The following is a 25,172-nucleotide window of genomic DNA, read 5'->3' on the forward strand; positions in this document are numbered from 1 at the left end:
ATCCTCTGGTTCCCTGACTCCTCACAGACTTCTGATGAGGTTCATCTCTGAATCCAGAACATGTTAGCCCAGCTTAGCACAAAGACGGAGCCAACCAGTTTGAATATAGCAGAACCTTGATCATAAAATGCCCCTGCCTTTTTCAACCTCTGTTTCTGAGAAAAGCAAACATCATTGTCCTGTTGGAAAAATTCCCTGAGATCCCACTGATCCCAGAAGAAAGATGGAAAGGATGGCATATAGAGCCACAATAGTGTGTCAGTCACAGTCTCTCTCCTCCATCTTTGTGCCTTTGTGTGTGACAGTGTAACTCTGTCTGACAGTTTCTTTCTGGTTCATTTGTGCCTTGAAGACACTTTACTGCAAACGTGTTCCAGCAGCCTTCAGGAAGTCCTGCAGGTTTGACTGGACTAACCAAACTCTGACAGACTCACAGTAAACAGAGTCAAAGCACCCTCTAGCCTGAGGCCGCAACTGGCCCGCAGTACATTACTCACTGTACACTAAGTGGTGCAAAGTAACTGAGTACATTTACTCAGGTACTGTAATTAAGTCCAATTTCAGGTATTTGTACTGTTACTTGAGTATGTTCATGTACTGCTCCTTCACACTGCACTACATGTACCTGATAACTTCAGTTCCTTTCCAGAATGAGATGAATCAAACCAAACCCAGTAGAACGATCAGACTCTATTGATCCTGGTGGGAGATCCAGTACTTCACAGTATAAGTATACAAGGAAGTTATCATCAGCTCCACCTTCACCAGCTGCAGCATTAAAGTGATGAAGACAGAAACGCATCAGTCACTATGATCCAGTATCAAAGACATTACTGGGACACGGGCCGTTCTGCAGGATGAGTACTGGTACTGATGGTACTTCTAGAATAGTAGTAACATTAATATTAAGTATTCAGATGCATGCAAGTCTCACCCTTGACTACACAATGACCCCCACTTTTTAAAAATATAATTTCCTGGTAAATAGCTCCTTTACTAAAACAAATACAATAAAGAAAATGTAATTTGATCTCAGGTCTCTTCTGGAAAAAGATCTTGGTCTATATGTGAACTGTTCACACAATCATCTGATCCAGTTGTATTTGTGCAGCACCACTGGTACATGTCCATGTAATCCAAAGTGCTTTAATGACCAACAAAATACGACAGAAGAAGTGTAAACAGTAAAACCTACTGACAACTAATGCACAAGACAAAATTTGTAATAAACATAAAATCACAATATCAATGAAACAGACTGAAATAAGATTTTAAAAAATTAGTAAAAGACAATAACAACGCCTAATAAAAAGCAGTACCATGGGTTTAAAATTAAACCAAACTGGATAAATAAAAGATTGTTGTTCATTTTGCCAGATGTTGAGTGGATGCAGCAGTTTGGTAAAAACCTTTCAAAATGACCGTGTGGGTCTTTGGTGGAGGTTTGAGCAGCAGAAACAGATCAGATGATGCAAGAACAGGAAAGGTCTGTGTTTTGGGGTTTGGAGGAAATAAAAGGGGGAAGTGGGGGGTTTCTTGCCGAGTGTGAGTGAGAAGTAAACTCAGCTGGAGTCCCACAGAAACATGTGACTTCTCTCTGAGCTCCAAGTGGCTGCTGGGGGGCCACAGCTCATATTTTAATCAGGGGAAACCATATGGACCGCTCTCTCCTTGGTCCCAGTGGAAACCAGCTGGATTTCCTCAGCTGCCATTCTGCCAGAGTAAATACTTACACTCAATCCCAGTACACACTGGGCTGGTCCTGTTGGGACCAGTATGCTGCCAACTGCTCAACCCACTGACCCAGCTGCTGCTGGACCTCATCTGGTCCAAATCCAGACAGCTAAAATAGCTTAACAGTCCAGATAACTAAGATTTTCCATACAGTCTGATAAAAAATGGGACAGGACATACTTCCTCATCCACGACACTCTGCCCCCTACAGCTCTTTGAGCACTCTTACTTTTAATACTTTAAGTACATTTTCTGATTACATACTTTGATTTCAACAACATTTTGAATGCAGGAGTATTTTTACAGTGTGGTACAACTCCAAATTAAAACTGAAAATAGTGATGTGTAAATCATCTGTGTCCTGTATCACATTGAAAACAACACAGCAGCACGTTATTTGATGCGACACCTCATCAATTTGATTCTTGGTTCAAAATAAACACTCCCTTCCATCCTGATGCCACAAACATGTTACAAAACAAGTTGGGACAGTAAAGCGTTTACTACAGTGTGATGCTGCTGTTTTTTCACCACACTTAAAGACGTTTAGGGACTGAGGACACCAAGCAATCAAATGTGTCAGGTGTCATTTTGTCCAATTCCTCCTGCAAACAGGTCTTAAGGTGCACAACAGTCCTGGGTCTTTGTTGACTCAATCTGTGTTTCAAAATGTGCCACACATTTTCTACTGGGGACAGGTTGGGGACTGCAGGCAGGCTGGTCCAGCACTTGGCCCTTTTTCCTCCACAGCCAGGCCTTGGTTATGTGGCAGGATGAGGTTTGCATTGTCTTGTTGAAATATGCATGGGCGTCCCTAGAAAAGATGTCATCTCGAAGGCAGCATGTGTTGCTTTGACATCTTTCTGTATTGTTCAGCATTAGTGAAGCCTGGGTTGCCTCCAGTTCTCTGTCTGCATCGCTTACCTGTTTGTTCCTCATCGCAGAGTGAGTTGTTTCCAGACCAGTGTCAGTGTAGTTTACCTGCTTGTTCCTCGTCGCCAGCCTGAGCTACTACCTGCCTGCCTCGCTCCAGCACAGCTCTCCAGCTGCCACTGCAGTTCCACCTGCCAGCCCTGCCCAGGCATCTTGCTCCAGTGCTGCCTGTATCTGCGCTCAGACCACATCTCTCTCTCAGCACCAGCCTGCATTTTGAACCACAGTCAGGCACCAGCCCGACCGACCTTATCCTGCCTTGTCAGTCTGTGCAGCGTCCTGTTCTCCCAGCCTCCAGCTATCCTCCAGCTAGACCTGGTCTTTATTTGTTGCACCTGAAGAATAAATCTGGTGTCTAATCCTGAATCCGAGTCCTGCCTGTTGAGTCCATTTTTTCAAGTTGTGCAAGGCCACAACAAATCAGTTTCTGAATTTCAGCTAGAATTTGATTTTTGTTGCGGTTATTACATTATGAGTTGATACAAGCCTACAAGATTTTGTGCTCACCATTTTTGTTACGTTATTTGCTTTTATTATGTTAGAAAACATTATGAGCAGTTATTACATTGTGGGCCCTATTTTGAGGATTTACAGCATCTGATCAAGATGTATCGGTGCAAGTGGTGTTTGGGTGCATTTTGCAATTATCCAGTGAGTGTGCAACTTCACATCCCTTTTAAAAGAAGTGGGAGTTTGAATATTTGAGTGCTAGCATACTCCCAAGGTCAGACATTTTGCACTGAGGAAACACAGATGTTTGTTTAGATATCAGCATAAGAGCACCACTGGTCAACTAATTAGCCAGTTTAGTTTCTTGTTATGGTCATAAGCTAATTTTCTAAATGTGATTACTAATCAAAATGGTATTTATTATAAATACATATACAGTATGCTGATGTGCACAACACTCAATGAACACAGTCATCTTTTTATTTTTTAAGTTTTGCATGTCCTGCACAGCATCCGAGGGTATGATGAGCACTGTGCATATTGCACACTCCGACCTCTGACTGTGCGAGCGCTGTCAGAATAGTCATATCAGAATCCATGTGGTCATTTTAACGTCTCCTCCTCTGCACATACAGCCTGTTGTCATCATTTGGCATTGGTCCCTCCCAGACCGGTAACAATAAACACGGAGGAGAGCGACAACAGTGATGGGGTCAGTGGAGAGACCAGGATGTTTCACACGTGGTGGATGTTTATGGAGAAGCTTCTGATCAGGCCAAACTGGGAGGAACATATCGTAACACAGCGGTTTGGGAGGAAACTGGGCCATTTGGCAATCTCACACACACAACGCAGTTGTTATTCTTGTGTGGTGTTTTAGGAGCTCAGCGGTGTTCACACTGGAGCCAGGTGTACGGCACTGACACACACGGATGGGAAGCAGCAACACAGCAGGGTCAGACCTGAGTGAAGCATCAGGACTGAGCCTGTGGTGGGGACATAGCCTAAAACACCAGGAAATACTGAGAGAGCAAAAAGAACAGGCAGGAAAACCAGACCTGTACAGTCACTATGGTCTACATAGTGGGAGAACTGATGGGGAGACAGGAAGAGATGTGCGAGTGAGTGGGGAAGGTCAGGTGACTGGGAATGGTAGAAAAGTCTGAGGACATCCGGTGGCTGGGCAGAGGATGGCAGCACACAGAGGCCAAAATGCACAGGACTGAGACAGGAACCAAAGGGACATGACGCAAGTCACAGCTGGATCTACTCTTCATGTCAGCTGCAGTCTTTCAGTTCTCTATGGTTGAGGTGGATGACCGGTTCAGGAGCTGACACTCAAAGAATATCTACTGATACAGAAGCACGGTTGTTCTAAGGGAGAATGGACAAGCTGTTCGAGTTGATAGTCTGCTGCAGAACAGAGTAAATACAAGGACCTGGGGCCCCTGGGAAGCTGCAAAACCAAATCAAGCCCCTGAATTGCCACCAGCAGCATGAACAACAGAGGTGCCAAGTCTGAAAAAGTCAACTTTATTTCTATGAAAGAATGAACTAAGTGAATATTTACATCATGTTTTTGTTCTTTGACTTTTTTATACAAAGTTCACAGACTGAGTGATGATACAAGAAGAGGGACGATAAATACCACCATTCAAAATGAAAACACAAAGTGGGCTGAAAAACGTCTGTGGAGAGACACTTGAAAATGTGCTGCGATGTGTTGCCACAGTAAACAGATCTGTGCAGTGTGTGCATTTGTATCAAAGTTGAGGTTGGAATTTCACTGGATTCATCAGAGTTAGGGTCACTGCACAGCTAATCCTACAAACACAACACAGGACGAGGAGACACTAAAATATCCTGACTGAAAATAAACTCAGTGTTTCTAAGGAAAAACATCCCACTGGTCACTGTGGTTGTTTTTTGATAGAAACAAAAAAACTAGGTTTCATTTTATAAATGTTTTGCTTTAAAAGACCAAAACATCTGTTTATTATGTGAAGGCAGCGTTTTTGATGACCGGAGGCATCCGTATAATCAGGGACACACAACGGTGTGTTCAAAATAAAAGCACAGGCCTTCAAAGCAAAAAGCAACTTTAAAACACACTGTGCTTTTATTTGGTTTTGACACCTGAGAAGTGAGAGTTCAGACTAGATTAAATAATAAGAGCAAAACACACATATGTGGTATTTTTCACCGCTAGTCAACCATTACTTATTAAATGTAAGTGATGCATACTGTGGGAGTGACACACTGAAACTATCTACATGCATCAACAGGGTCACAAGTTTGGAACCATTCTACACTTGTGCTTTTATTGTGACGGTTAGATGCCCAAACAGGGAGTACATATATTTGTGTTTGAGCAGAAAAATATAAGAATATATTTTGGTTTTGTGAGTATAAAACACAGAAGAACACGTCAAACTGAGTGTGCGTTTTTGTTCTGAAATGATCCCATCTCATTCTGCTTCCTGCCATCGCTGTGACGCAGAAAACAAACACATAGGTTCCGAAAGTGTAAATATATTCTTTAAATATTCTCAGAAGAAGCTGTTGTTGTCTAAATGAGAAATATACTTGTGGTGTAAAAATACATGTACAGTATATGGGCTGATGAACAGAGGCGTCACTACAGCAGCTTATTTCACTGAGCGTGCTCATTTTCCGACTCCCGACAGACCAAACGGGTGTAGTTCTCGACAAAGAATCAGGGCCCATTTGACATGGACCAGACAATGAACCTGTCTTTAGTTTAGGAGGATGTCTTCAACCATCTAATTAGGCAGAAAGTCACCAGTCACCAGTCACCAGTATTCCCGATCGGTGACTGAACTTCATGTTTTGCTTGGTTTGAAACCAGGGCTGGTCCTGATGCAGAGACATCCTCGGACAGCACCCGTCAGAAACGCTGCCACGCTTGTCCTCACTGATCCCAGCTGGATTCACGGGAAAACATTACATCCGTGAAGCAGCCGCTCACATCGGTGCAGTGCTGGGAACTACATGTAGTAGTTTGACTACATTTGTCAGTAGCTTGCTGGCAGTTCACCTGAAACTACAAACAGTTTAGGGTCATAAAAGGAAAGGACTGATGTTTTACTTTTATTTCACTATGCCGTGTGTGAGCGGCTTCATATTCTCAGAGCCAAACGGAGATGCCTGTTGGAGCAGAACTTTGGGAGACAGCTACAGTATGTGTCGCATAAACTAGAGGTTCTGCTCTGACCAGTACAAAGGTAGGCCTGTTATTTAGACCAGTGTTCAAGCTGTCTAAACAGAAGCAAGCTGCAGACTGCTGTAGATGTTAACAGAGTCGGACGGTACAAAACTGACCAGTGAGACAACATTTTATAGACCAGTGCTTAGGTCGGTCAAACGGCCTGAGAAGGTGTACGTTGAATATTTTTCTTTACTCTTCTACGTGTAGTCAGATAATACAAACTCCACATTTGTTTACAACTACAATATACTGGTGAAAAACTCAGAAGGGATTGTTTCCTTTAGATCTCAAGAAATTAACTTCCCTGCCGCTATGTGACTTTTTTATATTATAATTTTGTATTACTTGTACATTGTCAATTTCATAATTTTTATACAAAGTAGATTAAACTGCCTTTTCTAAGTAGCTTTACTTAACCAGACTCAATCTCTCCTTACAGTAGATTTGCTGCAGCTCAATTGGTAGCTTGTAAAGCTACACTATCAGAGTAGCTTCCCCGACACTGCATCGACGTCCGCCGTCGTACAATAAACCTTGGGATGGAAGTCTGACTGTTTGATAGAAGCACTGGCATTGGTAACTGGGTGAACGTCTCACAGTTTAACATTCATGGTTGGCTTCACACCATCTCAGGGATCCAGCGGAGTCAGGCCAATTGTATGCACACAGTTGGCTGTGAGCTGTCTCCGGCCCAGACATTCCCACCAGATTTGGTTCACTGTGTGCATGTGAAACGTGGCTGAAAGTAAGTTCCAAGCAGCAGCAGCTGGGTCGGGCCTGAGACGGAGCCGGGCTCTACTGGCTAGCTGGGGTGTGATGTTGGCAGGCTGATGACATGGCTGTCTCCTGACAACACTGAAGATGACAGCTGTAACAGGCCCACAGCGAGGCTGAGTGCGTCCACCCTGGCAAACAAGTGCACGGATGTTTGTATCTGTTTTTAAGTAATCTTGGAGTCAGTATTTAAACAAGCTGCTGTAGTGCTGGATTCTCTCTGTGACCTTTTGTGAGATGAAGGCACGTGCAGTGAGTGTGGCTCAGTACAGTGTAGCTGATCTCTCTGACTGTGACGATTTCACTGATTGACCCATGGCTGCACATAGAAAAGGACAAGTTACAGCTCTATGAGTGTGTTACAGAAGTGGTCCTCTATCGCTGCTTTTGATACCATCAGGATGTGTCTACTGTGTCATAGCTACATGAGTTTTTCCCCGTTGTTGTTGTTATTGTTGTTGTGGAGGCTGAGGTTCAGGTTGAAGCCCGATTGCTTCCTCAGGGCGTAAGGTGTCAGCTTCTTCTTCATAAACATTTTCTGGAGGAAGCGGTTGCTGACACTGAAGGGGCAGTAGGTCTGGATGAAGTACATGAGGCCGACACCAGGCCCCGCAAAGTAACGTGCCTGCGGCTGTGGCGCCAGCAGCGCATGGATGATGGCGTCCACAACAGGGCTGAGGTCAGGGTTGGCCTGGCTGGCATGGCTATGGAAGAGGTCCTTGGTCTCGGTCACATAGTCCTCACCGTAGTCTTCGAGCAGCGCCGGAGACAGATTCTGCAGCAGCTGTTTGTGCTGCTGCTCCCAGTACGCATAGTTACTGGGATGACCTGTAGAGAGCAGAGACCAATGTTACTACCACAACAAGACCTGCAAACATCAAGAAGAGCAACTGTGGTTGTTCCAGTGTCACTGGTGTTGACAAGAGAAAACCAAATAATCAGATAAATCCATTGAGGCTTGAAGATAATGCTCATAAAAACTAAACTTACTGCAGCAAACTGAAACTGGAAACTACAGTAGTTTGGAATAAAATCATTTGATTACTTGTGACACTGGTGAAACTCTTGTGAAAGCATGAAAACCAAGCACAACTTACAGCTGCAACAGTGGTTAAAAAGATTGTTGTGTGCTGGAGGGAGCCCCCTCATTCCATTTCCAAAGAGAACTGGGCCAAAGTGTAAATCTGCAGTGGTACTACCTCAGACAACCAGTGTGATTCAGTGTTTCTTCCACACAGTAGGAAAAAACCTACATCTCCCATAAAGCACCTGGATAGTGCTCCAGAGCCATGTGTTTGCAGTTTGTGAGGTAGACTGTGCCAGAAAAGTATTTTAGTTTTAACACTGCAGCAGCGAACAGGCCGTTCCAAGGAAACTAACTGAATTACAGGAGCAGTAGTTGGAACATATTTATTGTGAAGTGCAGAACTTAGCTGCAGGCAGTTGTCACTCTTCAGTGTCAGGGCTGTGAGCAGACAGTTTAACGGCTGAACATGGTGTCAGCACAAAGTCTGCGTAAAGCTCATCAAGTCAGCAGAGTAGCAGTAGGATTAGGATGTTAAATACAAACCAGCATTTTCAGGATTAAAGTGTGAACAGCAGGATAAAGTGTGTCACACTCACTGTTTACATCACTGCTACTGTACATCCAGTGAGTTATCACATGATGGGAACTGAATGACGGGAACTGGACTCTACACACATGAAAGCTGGGGTTGTTTTAGTTATTGCCATTTTGGAACCTTTTTATTTTCTATTTGTTGCCTTTGTATTGTAACTTGATCTTTTCTGCCTTTAGACTTTCATGTATTTCACTCAGTTCCTGCTCTTTTTATTTGACTTGTCTTACTGATCAGCCTCTGACACACTTCTTTGGTTTTACTGCTGTTGTTTTTGCATGGACTTTAGGAAAGGTAGAGCCACATTTGTGGAAATGGATAGGCAAGGGTTAGGTGTTAGACTTTCATTTTTAATCCACTTTCCTTTTTCTTGTTCACACATTCTTTTTCTTCTCTTGTTGTCTCAGTTTTAGCTTGTTTCCTCATTGCCCTATGGAAGAACACTGTACATGCACATCGAGAGCCAGTGTACCACAGTTAAATTCCTCACGTGGCCAATATAACTGATTCTGACTGGTATCCAAATAAAGAATAAAGTAGGTGCAGTAGGTGTGGACCAGTTTCAGGGCTGGATCTGACACTGCTTTAGTTTTTCACATCAAACATCAAGGTACTTCAACGACTGTATCTGTATGATGTGTCACAAATCATTTGAACATGCTTTTACACTCATGACACAACAGTCAGCTACAATCTAATATGTCCTGTCTGTTCCCCAGAATAATGTCTTTCAGCCATAGCTGTCAGACTGTGACTGACTGTCAGAACTGCTCAGAGGACAAGTACTAGTGCAGCTGGACAACACACTTAAAAAAGCATTTTGATACTGGTTATCATAGGGCGGCTGTGGCTCAGGAGCTAGAGAGGTCAGCAGTTCGATTCCCGTTCTCTCCAGTCTATATGTCAAAGTGCCCATAGCCAAGGCACTGATCGCCAAGCTGCCCCCGATGGCCAAAGCAGCACCGTCATTAGTGTGTATGTGGTGGTGCCGCAGATGGCTGCCTCGGTTCTGTACCGGGGACAAATTCCTTGTGTGTGTAACATACTTGGCCAATAAATGTGATTATTGTGATTTTCATTTAGTTAAATCAAGATCAAGTAAATAAGGAAAAAATAAGCAGCTTTATTTATTTCCCAGCTACACTTTGCTATCTTCATCTTTACACAGATGATACCATGCTTCATGCCAATGGTCTTCTCTGTCTGTGATGACTTCCAGAGAGACAAAGCATTCGTCACAGGAGCTTTGACATTCCTACTCTGATCCCTGCTCTTTAAGAACACATAGCAGATACAGCCAAGAGTGCTTGGTTTTTAAATCATAAAATCTGATGCTTGAGGAGAGAACATGTTACGTGCATCTTTACCACAAAGAGCCCCATACCTTCTTAATCTCACTGACACCCTGTTCTAGTGCAAATAGGACCTAAGTATGTTTTTTTTACCCAAAATAATGCAGAGGGCAGGAGTTTTTATCTCAGTAGTGTCTTCTCATTTTCCCTCCTCTCAGGCGGCACACAGTCACAACAACCTCCAGCTACAGGGTAAAGCAAACTGTCTGTAGTCTGTATGGAAAGACACACAGTAAACATGATGTGTCATTTGTTGACTGAATGAGACGCAGGGGATGGATCATAGTAGTCAGAGGTTTTAGTGAGGACACCAACCTGAAATATGAAAACCAGTGGAAAAGATCCCTTGAATCCAGTTGTATAACTACTGAGGACTTGGTTTGATAGAAGATTGTACTACACACACCAACATGGAGTCCTGTCACTTCAAGATTTAACACAGACAGACAATGACTGTCGTATATATACACTATGACACACTGCTCACAAGTGATATTGCCCACCCCAACCGGTCGAGGCAGAAGGCTGCCCATCAAGAGCCGGGGTCTGTTGGAGGTTTCTTCCGTTAAAGGGAGTTTTTCCTCTCCGCTGTTACCAACTGCTGCTCAATGGGGATTGTTGGGTTTTTTCCTTAACAATAATAATAATAATACTAACTATAATAATAATAACAATGATAGCAGTGATAGTAAGGTCTAGACCTTTCTATGTAAAACGCCCTGAGATGATTTTTTGTTGTGATTTGGCGCTGTACAATAAAACTAAATTAACCTAAATTGAATTGAACAGTATAGTATAAAGCAGTGCTGCTTACACATTAATGCACTTTCACTCTGCACTGCGAGTACAATTTAGATTAAGGGACTAATGGTGTATTTTAGTGTGGTACTGGTGCTGGCTGTGACCTTGATGTCTGTTTTTATCTCAGCATGATGAACTAGTTAAGCAGTGCTTTGGGTAACAGTTTGATTAAATTTGGACTTCTCCACAAGCATGGCGAACACAGCACCAGCAGCACAGAGTGAACTACCGAGACATGAAGCTGATAATAAGAAGTGCAGAGAAGCAACAGGCCAAAGTTAAATTCGGGGTGTGTGGAAACTAAAGTTCATCCCACATGTGGTCCGGATTACCAGAGTATATCCTCAGCAGGAGGCCTGTCATCATGTTCAACATGGGGCCAAAGCACAGTAGACAAGCCTGGAGGAAATCGCAGCCCAAGCACGATGAGTGCAGTTTGCTCCTGACAGATGGGATCAGTCGTGCTGCTGTCTCACAGTACCTGATGCCTTCTTCCCAGTCTGCCACTCTCTCTACTAATCTTAAACTCTACTGATGTTTTATATTTGAATCAACACCAGGTTTTGAACACAGTGAGGGTGATCAAGACTTTTTTCTGCAGCCATCAAAAGAAACAACAGCTCCAGTAAACAGGGATGAAGGTGCTGATGTTCTACAGCAGTGACAACTGAGACAAAATTGGTCACAGTGCGAGCACACCTGCTTCCTGTCACTGTGTCATTTCTGTCTGAATCTTAAATTCCCAGTTGGTGCGTGTCAGCCAGAGGCACCTCAATGAACTGCCCATTTATGTCAAATGAAATGGTCTTCTGCACATATGTGTGGTTCTTGCTCTGTTTACTCTGCTAGCGTCTCACGCTGCACATAATAATGTCAATTTTGAATTCCTTCAGACTTTCTGCACAGCGACGCTGTTGTTAGCCTGTGGAGCTGGTTGTTGGAAACAGACGGCCTCCCATGTTTCCTGAGGAGGAAACCTGCCCCCCAGTGCAGCGGTGTGGCTCACTGGGTGGGTTTAATGTGGACAACAGTGGAGGTGGTCTATGACACAGAGCGATAAGCTGGACCAGGGTCTGGACTCAGACACATTACGGTGAGGACACCACGTTCACTGGTGCTGCTGGTCTCTGGACGGGGTTTGTGGGGACTAAAAAACACTGTCTCAGGCTCAAGTTTCTCCCTTCTTCTCAGGTTCACAGGTGCCAAGCAGGGGGTGCAGTTACCTGTCTTGAACGCAGATGGCAGGATGATTGAAACTTGCACACCCCAGGGCTCGAGCTCGTGCCGCAGAGTGTTGATGAAGAGGTTGAGAGCTGCTTTAGATGCGCCGTACGCTGCCAGACAGGGAAACGGGTGGTCACCTGAAAGCACAAGTACAACATCATCATGACGTCACTCACAGAGTGACCACTCACCTCAGTCATGGCTGAGAGTGGAGTAATCATACAACAGAAACTAAATATGGAGTTAATATGTGTGGGTAAATTGTGCACCACATAACTGTGAATCAGTTGTGAACCAACAACAGTGCTTCTCTCTCTGGGGGTACGCAGTGGGTGTGAGCCACCATTAACTATGACTCTGGTGTTAATATACGTGATTTGGTGGGCAGCAGAAGTGTGTGTGTGACATCACAATGCTGACAGCAGTCACACTGTCCCCACTGCCAGTAGCAGATGAGTAGCGAACAGCATCCCCATGGACATACACTATCAAAGGAATTTTTTAAATGAAGCAACAAAATCACTGGAATCTTTGTAAATAATTAGTTTACTTGCAGCAAGGAGACAAGTCAGCATGAGCATACAGAGTTGTCTGAGTGAGGTAGATACATACAACATAATATATAGTAAACAGGCACACCCTGATAACACGACTTAGACGCTAATCATTCTGGGACACATGCTTATCCTACAGTTGTATCTCGCTTCGTCTGGAACAGTCTGCAGTCGAGTATATCACAGCACACAGAGTTTCACATGAAAGATAGAAAACGTCCTTCAGGCCTATACACAGTCAGTTTCTCACATGACATTGTTCTGAAAGTTTAAAACACATTAAATAGTAAAAATCATGTCTGATAACAGAATTTTTATAACATACACACAGCTATCACTGGATCACTGTGAGACTGAAGGAAACTTAAACACAGGGGGACTCTGAGGCAGGTTCTGTAGCCTCTTTTCCTGTAGTTTCTACATGGATCTATGGAGGTTTGTTTTGGAGGGACATCAGAGATGATGAGCTCCTCAGGAAGTTAGGACTCTGAGAAGACGAGGATTAGTTTGGACTGAGGTGACAAGGCAGGGCTGGACTCACTACAAGGTGACTGTCTAACCACCTGCTGTCCCTTTAACATAACTATATTTATTATTTATATATATTTATTTATGTCATAGTTACTGTAGTATTACTTACCATATCGTAGCTCCACATCCTCTACCTTTGACCACACAACATTTACACTGCATACACACATCTGCAACTCTATCAGGCAGATGACCATGAAATCTGCTGAGCACATGAATCCTGTGATTGATTTAGTCAGACGACGGAGCTGAGCTGCACAACCAGATGAGCAGCAGCAGCTCTGTTTGCTTTGGCGTTTCAAAGGATGCAGTCAGGTCAATGAGGATGATTATAGCATCAGAGTGAGTGTTAGTGTGTGTGCTGGATACACACCAGCAGGGCTGGAGATGGTGACGATCCGTCCTTTGGCCTGACGCAGCAGTGGCAGGAAGCACTTGGTGACGCTCAGTGTGCCAAAGAAGTTGACCTCCATGCAGCCGCGGAAGTTGGACATCAGCGACAGCTCGGCATCTCCGATGTTCACACATCGTCCAGCATTGTTTACCAAACCCCACAAACCTGCCAGACACACACAGCAAGGCTTAGAGACAGTGTTTATTCAGCAGTCCTTGACCTCAGAGTCTGAAAATAAAGTCGTTTCCCCTGGAGGCCAGTGCACTGATGACTGACACTGTGATGTCATGCTGACCAGACGGTGTGCGGCTTGATAAGGTTCCTGTCTACATAAAGACAATATTTATGTGCTTCATCAGGTAATAATCCAATCCAGTAGAAATGGGGTAGACACAATAATAAAAACCCCTGTCAACAGCCTATAAATGATTCCAGTTATGGGGGTATTACCTGCTCTCATCCTGTTTTTACTTAGGCCCATGTGAACACAGTATAAACTGAAATCAAATCTTGGAACTCACAGCCACAAACTAATCAAACGGGACCTGTCATAGCTGATACTGTTGTTTAATCATGCAAAGTCTTACACAAGTATGAAGTCATTTAAATTACGAACAATCAACAAATAGTGAACCTGGTCTTGGGAGTCTTGGGGGGTCGGCTCCTGGGCAGTAGTCCTACCAAAAAGTATATACAAATATGAAGCAGGTACATTAACCAACTGCAACATGAAATCCTGCTCTCTTGTTAACACAGTAGTGAAAATAATAAATACATGTTCCTGATCATACAGTACCTGTGTACTTTTAATTGTAATGGAGTGTATTTACAATGTGATATCACTACATTTACTCCTGTGAATACTGCCTGTACTACTGTAATGACACAGTTCTACTTCTTGGACTGAGCAATCACTGTGCGGTGTGTGACACTGACTCAGAGCGAAACCACAATCACGACTCAACACATCACTACACTCTGAACTGAGTCTCTCGCTCCCTCTATTGTTCTGCCAGTGTAAACAAACCTCGCTCACCCCAGGAGTCCACTGTTTGTTCTACAAGCCACTGTGGGAACTCTGTGTAGGTCTGAGCTGACTCAGAGCTGATGACAGGTAATGAGTAAAAGAACATCCAAGCTGGCAGACAGCCAAACACCTGAGTGACCCGCCCAGGTGACTTCCTGCCTGCAGTCTCTACAGGGCCGTTCCAGCTCCCACACACACACTGTTTCCATCAACATACACTTATTTCTGTGGACCTATTTCCACACCAGAGATAATGATCAGTAGGGATGTTCCCATCGACTTTTTGGTCCTTTGATATTGATATTACCTGCTCCCTTCACTGCAGCTGATCTGATATTACATTATTGATCTAAATGAAAGATGAAACAACAGCTGTAGACACTAAATCTAAATCTGACAACTTATTTTTCAGGAGCTACTTGATCAGAAGGTCCTAATTCAGAACTACAGAGGTGATCAGTTGACATTATTGATCAGATATAGGGATGGTTGTGAGAGCCAATTCCAATAGATTCAGTTCTAAGTTGGTGAAATACTGGGACGCTTTTAACCCCACAGCCAACGAACCCTTTACCATATCTTTCTTTCATATTCCCACTTCACCCTCTCTCTGACTCTACAGACATCAGTAAACAACAAAACACTGATGATGTAAACAAACGGGTGGCATCAACAAACATAGTAGATGTCAGTCAAACAACTACAACATGTGACATTTGCGGAGGAGGAACAAGTCCTGCAGCGTCCAACATGCTACAGTCAGCCCTGGCGTTCCTGTTGATAATGTGAGAAAGACGAGCGCTTGGCCTCAGTCTACTCAGCCTACTCAGCCTGCCACCACTGTTACACCGCGCTCTGTAAGCGTTAGACTCTGGGACCTACAGCAGAGCAACAAACAGTTCAGCTGCAGCTGATGCTCAGGGCATCGTGCAGCAGACCAGCTGAGGTTTACTGAGCTGATACTGACTGAGTGACACAGCAGAGTGAATCCTACTGTGACATGCAGCTGCAGCTCAGCCCCCAGTGAGGAGCAGAGTGAGGGAGGACAAGGTCAATGAGTCTTCAGCTCAGCTCAGTGTCCATGGTGTGTCTGCAGCGCCAGGCTGCTCACTGCTGCTTTCAAAATGATCAGCTGTGTTATTAATGTGGTCAGAAGAGTATAGTTCATTGTTACAAAACAGCTGAAAATAGTTTTGCTGCTTCGCTGAGTGAAACAACTTCTTTCCAACAAACAAATATTGTCATTCCCCACCAAACAAATGACTGGAACAGATTTGCTTAGAGGACTCTGAACTGGATCTTACTGAACCCCAGCTTTAGATTAACTGGAGAATGTGGGAAAGTGATGTGAGACCAGCTCAGAATCTCTCAGTCCTTCTGTGAACCCATGTGGCCTCTGGGTACTGTGGGTCTTTTAGCAGTCCCAGAGTCTAGGAGCGATACTGCTGGATCAGTGTGACAGGATCTGAGAGCAGCTCTCTAATCCAGCTGCACAGGACAATGTAATGGCCATTATTTATGTTATTGTATTTTTTTATTGATTTCATGTTTTCAAATGTTTAATTTACTCCAATATATTATTTGGCTTTGTCTTTTATCTATTTCAACTAGTTTTTATTCATTATAATCACATGTATTGTTTTATTGGTTTATTGTTATTGGTTTTATTATATTTTTATTACACTTGATCTTTTTTAATTAGTTATGTCATTGTGTGACTTAGTCTCATTCCATTTTCAGCTTTTGTTTTAACTGTTCATGTGTTCTGTCTTACAGGTAAGTCACCTGTGAAGCACTTTGAACCGGATGAACCTGAGTAAAAGGTGCTGTACAAATAAAGTCTGATGCACTGAACCTGGGACCCATTAGTCCATGGTGCTACTGGTGGTCCAGAAAACCTCAGGGCCCATTAACTGGCCTGGACTACAGTCTTGAAGCCCAGGAGACACAGGAGTGATGTGACATGTCAGCAGCTGTAACATCTGCTGTCAAACACCTGGCCGCACAAGGATTCAGATCCACCAATCACAGCCTGCCACTGGGAACACACACACACACACACACACTTATGTAAGCCCATAAAACCACACACAGAACTTCAGACAGAGTACATGGGAGTGTGTTTTAGTGACCTTTCTGCCAGTTCTTTTATTACATCCACCGCCCACACACTCTGTATCCTTACATGACTCGGGGTAAAGCCATTGGTCTGAGCTGTCTAATTACAAAGCCAGTTGGAGCTGCAGGCGTGAGCCAATCACAGGGGGACCCCAGTGACTCTGTGTGCAACATGAGACGCCACCTTTTCACCACTTCAGCGCTAAGCCCCCTCAGATACCGCTCTACTCTTTAATCAGTTCTAGCTGCTCACAGCTGTTTGTTGTTAAAGCACCTTTCCCAGCTCCTCTGCTGCTTCTGCAGGGCTGTGTTTTTCCTCGACGGCTGCTGGATGAACTCTGCCACACATTCCTCTGCTGCTCTAACATACTCACTCTCCCTCCTCTCCATAGTGAACCCTCATACTTTGCAGAATCAGCAGAAGCATACAACATTTAAAGGAACAGTCCAAAATTTAGGTGCAACTATTTAGCCAAGTTTGAACTTGACATCAAAGCCACCTCTGAGAACAGGAGGACACAGCACAGTGGGACTCTGGTGATTCCATTTCAACACACCTCTGCACATCTGGGTACATTCTGGGTGATGCACTGACCTCACCTCAAAGGTCCACAAACAGTCTCTCACAGCCTACGACTGTGCTGACAAGCAGCAGACGTGACTTGGTTTCAGGTCAGATAAACCAGATCAAATGACCGAAAGCCACTAAACTCTTACTCTATCAGCTGTTGAGCCTGACATGCATGAGAGTAAATGAAAACAAGTATAAATTTAGGATGAGAAAAAGTTACAAGACTGTCTCCTGCTCCCCCAGAAGGCAGATCCATACATACACATCCCCTGTCCCTAATTCATGTTCATGTGCTATGTCCACATGCAGAGGCTCCACAGAGCTGCTCTGCTGTCAAACAACAAAATGTGTCCACATAAAAAGAAAAAGCTTCACAATAAACTTTAGGGTGACACAGTGACACCAAGCCTTTTCTGTTTCTACCACCACAGACACCATCACACACTCATTTGAAAGTTTGAGTGGCTGCTGCAGTTCAGAGTTGCAGCAGCTATGATGGCATAACAAGATCTTATCCTATCGGATGATGACCAGGGACACTGACTGAAGGCTCTAGCATCTCCTCATGTCTCTGAAACCACCTGAGATCATGGTACACATTCATAATGTCAAGAGCTTACAAAAAGGTGCATTGAAGTTAATTTAGTGCCCCTCTCTGACTCTGAGCTTGGTGCCATTTATTGACTGACCTGCTCGTTTCCAAGGACAATACAAGGAAAGTTCACAAGAACATGATTAGCCTAGCTTAGCACAAAGACTGGAAGCAAGTGTAAATGGTTAACCTCCATCAGAAGAGAACCGCTTCATAGCGGTCCAAGCTATCCAGCTCCAGCCTGTCATTACCTTTGAGGCCCAGTTTGGTCCTGGTGTCCAGCAGCGCCTGCTGGATCTGCTGCGGCTGAGTGATGTCCACCTGGAGGAGGGTGAGGCGGGGGGAGCAGGTCCTCTGCAGCTCCCTGGCTCCATCTCCGGACAGGTCCAACACCGTGGCAAACACCTCAAAGCCCATGGCGTCCAGACGCTTTGCTGTGGCATTTCCAAAACCAGAGTCACAGCCTGGGGGAACATGAGAGCAACTGATTATCAGGTATGTAGCTGGTATAGTACAGTTCCTGAAAGACCTTTACTCTCTCTGCTGGTCATACCATGCTCCACAGAAAGACCTAGATCACCACAGAAGACAAGTTGAGAGTTAAACTGAACTACAGAGTGCTTGTGGAGGCTCTGGCATCCAGCTGGGCTCTGCTGCTTTCTGGGAAGGAATGTGCAGCAGATATGGGCCCAGAACATACTGATGCAAGAAAGGAAGACATTAATGCTTCAGTGTTTTTGCTGAGGGACAGATGTGTGATTACATCACAAATGAGACCCACAACATTGTCTCTATGAGCGTTTAACACAACGGAACATCAGCCACCAACACAACCTGCAGACTCGTATCAGCTCGTGCCCAACAGGACAACAAAAGCAAAGGAAAAGAAAGCAGCACAGTTAGTGGCCTGGCTGTGTTCAGAAATAACCATTCTAATGAGCGTCTGTGATGATTTTTCAAAACCTTTTATTTTCAGAAGTGTTTTATTGAGCTGTTATAAGCCATTATTAGAGTCCATGGAGATTACTGTGTGAGTGCACAATGTAATGGCAGCAGATTGCTGCGTTTCAATCAGGAGAAACTGAATATTTGACTGGACATCAAGGGAATGATCAAACCCGGTCGGAGCAGATAGGCTGGCAGAGGTGTCAGACTGATCAGTAGCTCAGTCTCCAGCACAGCAGATTGAAACTTTATCAGCTCTTATCAGTTCACCTGCAGCAGATGTTTGGCTGTGTTGATAACAGCTGCTGTCAGAGCAGGTTTGGATGGAGAGCTGTGTGATCTGGCATCAGACCAGTGCTGCTTCTGCTGTACTACACAATGAAGACAGTGATCAATATCAGGGTTGTGATTTACTGGCTAAAATTTTATTATTCAGTTCAGTTCTTGAATAAACTCAGCTTTAACTGCTCAATTACACTCAGTAACCAACTAAAACTGAAGTGAATCGATTTTTCTGTTGCCACACTACAGGGAGAAATAAGGTGCCACTCAAAACAGCAACATTTGACCGTGAACTCAGCTCATCTGGTTGACCGGGGGATGAACTCTGGCATGTGCTGACTGTCAAAGTAAACTAACAGAAACATTTCGACCAAAGAGTTTGTGCACATCAACTTCTAACTAACAATCGGTACAGCTGTGAGCATTTCATCCACATTGGGAGATATTAGCTAGCTATCTGCTGTCCCTCCTCTAAATCTGTGACAGACTCAAGAGACAGACTGTTGTCAGAGAGCAGAGCTGCAGTGAAACCTGTGAGTGCACTGAGTGTGTCCTGTTAAGAATTGAAGTCTTCATTTGCAAGAAAATGATTTAGGGACTTTATGTTTCCAGGCTTTCAACTCTGTACCTTAAATCTCCCACGAGTATCTTGTGACAGTGCAGCCATCTGACAGAAATAAAAGCTGTTGGAGCAGTAATCAAGTTTCACCTGAAAGTTCTCCTTGAATCCATTTTAAAAACCTGACATATCACCATGTCCTCTGTCATGTGCTAATATTGTACATGTTTTAGACAAAATTCCCCAGAATGCAGCCCGACAGATCTGTGCTCCAGCTCTGACAGTTTAAATGAAGCTGTAGGAGGTTGTAAAGCTGGAGCCCGTGCAGGAGCCAGCAAAGGTTAGAGGTGAAAAATTCCCCTGTGCATGCCAAACAAAATGTGGCTCTGAATTAGAGTTGTTTTTGGCGGCCTGTTTTCATTTTAGTTTTAGTGTAGTCTTTGTGTGAAGCTGTCATTTTACTTTTTATTAGTTTTAGTCACAATCATATTCTTTTCAATCTAGTCTAGTTTTAGTCAACGAAAACTGTTGACATTTAGTCTAGTTTTAGTCAATGAAAATTGTATTAGTCTCTTTTTAATAATGCAATTCTATTTCACCCAGTCAATATAGTACAAGCACCTATAGTATAGAGGAAACCAAAAGTTTCTTTTAGCCAAACCCATTTCAAACAAGGTTATCTTATTATATTATTGTTACCTTATAGACTCAAGAATACATCCAATGCACCTTTTGTGTGATTTTGTGGCCACATTTCTCCCCATCTTTTCCCACAACACATTGTTTACTTTTCCACTTTTATGTAATTAAAGTTTTTCCACATGTAGTTTCTTCTTTCCCTCCCAATGACGAACCCCGGCTGGCCGGCCATCGGTCCCTTTCTCTGTGTCAGACTTAACTTTGTTTGTTGTCTTCTAAATAATGCCCCGAGTGTGGCTTAAGGAAATGACGTTGCCTGCGTCTGCGCAGTGCGACCTGATGCGGCCCCTGAAGCGAGACACAAGAAACATAAATACTGCAAAATAATAATAATAACGCGACTGAACGAGACGAAATAACATAACATTTCATTTCGTTTTGGTCAACAAAAATAAAAAGACATTTGGCATAGTTTTTATTTTGTGAACCATATTTAGTCTCGTTTTTTTCGTCAACAATATTGCATTATACATTTAATTATAGTCATCGTCACACGACCAGCACTTTCGTTGCGTCTCAGTAGCAACACTCCCTCAGGGCATTCCATGTTCCGCGCCAACTGCGGTCACCCTGACACACCCGCCTGTTACCCCTCGTATACTCTCCCGTACTGGTTCCTCCCCAAACCCCACATTGGACAGAACAGCGCGGGTATTTCACCGAAACAACGGTAACCAATACATGCACAGCTTTCAACAACAGTGTCAAACCCATTTGCACACAACAAAACACATGAACATCGGCAGCCGGTCAGGGTCGCCACAATATTTAGTCATAATTTTCGTTGACGAAAGCAACAATACTCTGAATCAGACGTTGCATGGTGTTCATCTGGATGTCAAAGCTCTTAATAGCTGTTGTGTGTCCTCTGAACAAAACCAACTGGGTGAGTCCCATTTTCTTATGTTAGGGTATGTAGATCTTTGGTTCTTGTTACCAATGCTAACTCTGAGAGACGAGACAGTCCAAGTAACTACAAAACAGTGCTGATTTATTCAAAGGATCACAGGTAAAAGTAACATTACACGCTCAGGTATCTTGCACCTCCAACCTGCTCGCAGGCAGATGTAAGATGAAAGACCTTGAACCCCCCAGGCCTATACATTATATCCCTTCGGTTGGGCTAGCCCCATACTACACAGAAACGTCAACCGAGACGTTTCTGTTGCCAGCTTTGCAGCTGGTCATAGCAGTAGTCAAAACATGAAGTAAATCAATGTGGGTGTGTGTGTGTGTGTCTGATGATTAAGTGGTGTGTAGCTAAAAACATTCTCACACGACCTCTAGTAACATGTCGTGATATTAAACATAAGAACATATTATGGCTAAGGCTACAGTTATACACGTCATAATAATAATATTAAACACCCTGTCTGCTGACAGTCATCAACTCTTCTCTCTAGTTATCCTTGACCAGATGTACCCTGTAGAAACTCATAAGCATGACTAAGCATTTAACAGTCTAACTAGACATCCTATCTCCACTAAACATTTCTAATACATAAAGTATCTATCCAATTTTTATCTGACTAAAAATACCTAACAGGTGCTTCTAATGATTTAATTTAATCATTTAATTTAAGACTCTGAAGTCAAGTTTCCATCCAAATGTACACATTTAATTAAGTAAAACCTGTCTGAAGTCCAGTCTCCACCCGCTCTGGCTGTGTAAGCATGAACTGACTGGCTGAGGAAGAGAAACAGCTGGAGGAGCTGCTTTTCCAGTCACTGCCACTAAACCAGTGCAGAAGAAGACGAAGGGGCTCAAAGAGCTGCAGTCGAAGCTCAGACGATGAAAAACATGATGGAAACCTGATATTCTGCTAGTGTCATGTGTTACTGTGAGGATGGTCACAGGCTCCTCATGGCTCCATGCACACCTGAGGTTTGAGTCACATGACTCATGTGAACATCAGCATTTGTCCAGTGAGTCTGGTTCACTTTGGGTTTCATCCACACAGCTACGTTTACACCTCAGACAAGGGGAAACTCTGCAATTTGTCAGTAGTTTCTTTCCACACAGTTGTTTCATGCAGCACATTTAATATTTTCATTAAAACAGGTGGGTGGAAATGTAGAGGTTTTTAATTCCTAGTGTTTTCACTAGGTTTGTTTACACATATTGAAAATGAAAATGGATGCAAACACTTTGCATCTCCAAAGTCTGAAACAAAAGAAAGGATTTATTCAGATCTCTCCAGGATTATAAAGAAGATACTGGTGCGACAGTGGTGCGGTGGGTAGAGCAGTTGTCCCCCAACTGGAAGGTTAATGGTTCAAATCTCAGTGCCTGCAATCCACATGTTGAAGTGTCCTTGGGCAAGACACTGAACATCCCGTTGCCCCCGATGGTTAGAGGCATCGGTTGAGTTGGTGCCGCAGATGGCTGCCTCAGTTCTGTACCAGAAACAAATTCCTTGTGTGTAACATACTTGGCCAATAAAGGTGATTATCCAAATCCTTCATTTATGAATGCTCATTGATTTCCAGATAAGTGACTTCATTTTCTGTGCAATCATCTTTTCCCAGAAGTACACAGAGTCCCTCAGAAACAGCCACTGTGCGGAACTGTCACGTACCCCTCAGCACCCACAGCTTCCCAGAAGTCCCAGCACGTACAACCTGATCCTCTACGGTACTCGCCGTTCTGCTTGTTCTTTTGTGCGGTAGTCGGGTGTCTGAGAGAGCGCTGCTGGCGAGAGCGTCGAGGTGTTGGCACACTGCCTCCCTCCGTATCCCTGGAGGGTTTCCAGTCAAGTCCTGGGAAGAAAGGAACACTGGCTCCAGAAATAAATACCACAGCTCAGCTCCACCTTACAGAAACAGTCTCCAACTGGCTCACACCCAGAATGCCAACTTCAAATATTTCTTTGTTTATTCCCTCAAACCATTCTGAAGCCATTTCAGAGCCATGTGTTCTACATGTTATATGTCGTTGCTCAGAAATTACCTCATTTGGCATGTGAGTGATTTTTCATTAGACGGCTGTCTGCATATCCAAGAAACAGTCAATATCTCCATTAAACCACTTCTGTCACTGCAGTCCTTTATCATTTTCCATACTAAATGTATTCCAACAGGATTTATCTTTTTGCTAGTTTAGCCTGATATTGCAGTTTAGCAGTGTCCGTAACATCCTGTTTATTTCTTCTCTGCATCGCCTTCAGGTTTACTGAGAGGGACTGAGTCTAGATCGTGGTGTGTGAGGGTCAGGAGAAACCACATGACTGTCCAAACAAAGTCTTGTTCTTTTTCCAGTCCTGTGAAGCTTTGAAGCACATTACTGTTTAAGAATAGAAATCTTTCTGTCTTTGAGCTGGTTTGTTATAAACTGTCTGTCAGTGTGCAAACTGGATATTTGGGGCTGGGACAGGAGGATGTCAGGCAACTATCACATGTTGCTTCGAGACCTGTACAGTGCTGAAACAGCCCTTCAGATTACACACCGTCCCACATTCTTCATCTGTCCCCCAGTGATCTCTTGCAGCGAACCTCCATGTTTGCACTGAGGGTAACAGGATGCATGGACTCAAATTTCAGAGAGACAGACAGAGATGGAGTCAGTGCTGCTAACTCTATCCACCCACTGTCCATGGCTGTCAGGGCCCTGTAAGGACAGCTGGGGACTTGTCTCTGAAACATGAGCTGACAGGAGGACCTCCTGGCATACGCAGATCCTCAGGGCTGCAGCTTAACATGTGGCCATGGAACTACTGCAGGAACCCTGAGAAGGAATAACGTTATGTAATCAGGCCAATGCTCAGGAGGGCCCCTCGGCTGAAGAGATAAGCGTGGAGGTGTGCAGAGACAGACAAACACAGAGATGTACGAGGTCACAAAAACATCAGTTTCTGGGTGGAGACCTCAACATCTGCAGGTCAGATCCACGAGTGGGTTTTATAGACAGGAGAGTGACTCTGCTTCACCACAGACAAAGGTTACAGTGCTTCACATTAAAACGTCAGTTGGATTAGATAATGGAACTATTCAACAGCTCAGGGTGAGAGACAGTAAATGCTTTAAGCTGAACTCTGACAACCTGCAGCACACTTTAGGTTTCTATAGGGACTCAGTTCAGAAATGGGGCTTCAGTGTGCCGAGGCCAGTGAAGATGAAAATTAAGTCTTATGGCATCATGATGACTGAGACAGGATCTGGTAAAAGTGAAGTACATTCTTAAAAAAAAACAGTACGGTGTTCTCGCTAATGGCCCAGATTCTACAAAATAGAGGAGGCTGCTGCAGAAAGATGCACACACTGGGTTTCTGTGCAGGCTGTTCACATAGGTTTGTTTATGTACCATCTGCAGTCAGATTTTGAGACTGCAGACATGGACAGGAGATGTCAAATGTATTTGCTTCCTAGTCTGAATGTGTGGGCACTATATTTCCACAAAACCAGGCTGTAAGTGAGATTCAGTTCACTGATTCTGATGCTTCTTGCAAGCCAAAGATAACTGCACAATAGAAATTCCATGCCTTTGTTTGGATTTCTTCCCCTCCCCCCTCATCATTAGCAAATAATGTAAGGAAAGAAGACAAAGTGCCAGCTAATGGAGGCTGACAGGAACAGAATCGCTCATGTACAACACAGATGTTGTGTGTCTGTGTGCGTAGTGTGTCCTCCAAGCAATCAAAGATAAATCTGAGGGCTCATGAGATGGTGGACATAGTATTTGCTTTTTTTCTACTCTACTTTTCTGTGCATAACATTGCACAAAGCAGACTGGAAATTTTATTTCAAGACCAGTCAAGATCACAACTGGGGAAAGTGCCTGTGCATTG

The 25,172-nt window shown here is 43.8% G+C and overlaps 1 protein-coding gene across 1 annotated transcript in view; it reads right to left on the reverse strand.

Moving 5' to 3' along the window:
• Nucleotides 1-4,606: 4,606 nt before the first annotated feature.
• hsd11b2 (hydroxysteroid (11-beta) dehydrogenase 2) overlaps nucleotides 4,607-25,172 on the reverse strand; it is a 28,391-nt gene continuing 7,825 nt past the window's right edge. The window contains exons 2-5 of the mRNA XM_020602679.1: nucleotides 18,155-18,367; nucleotides 13,575-13,760; nucleotides 12,116-12,253; nucleotides 4,607-7,948 (exon numbers count right to left, since the gene is read on the reverse strand). Of these exons, the coding sequence (XP_020458335.1) occupies nucleotides 7,542-7,948; nucleotides 12,116-12,253; nucleotides 13,575-13,760; nucleotides 18,155-18,367 (944 nt within the window). The 3' untranslated portion in view covers nucleotides 4,607-7,541. The remainder of the gene's footprint in view (nucleotides 7,949-12,115; nucleotides 12,254-13,574; nucleotides 13,761-18,154; nucleotides 18,368-25,172) is intronic.

The sequence above is a fragment of the Monopterus albus genome, unplaced genomic scaffold, assembly GCF_001952655.1.
Source record: "Monopterus albus unplaced genomic scaffold, M_albus_1.0 scaffold57.1, whole genome shotgun sequence".
NCBI classification, from domain to species: Eukaryota; Metazoa; Chordata; class Actinopteri; order Synbranchiformes; family Synbranchidae; genus Monopterus; species Monopterus albus.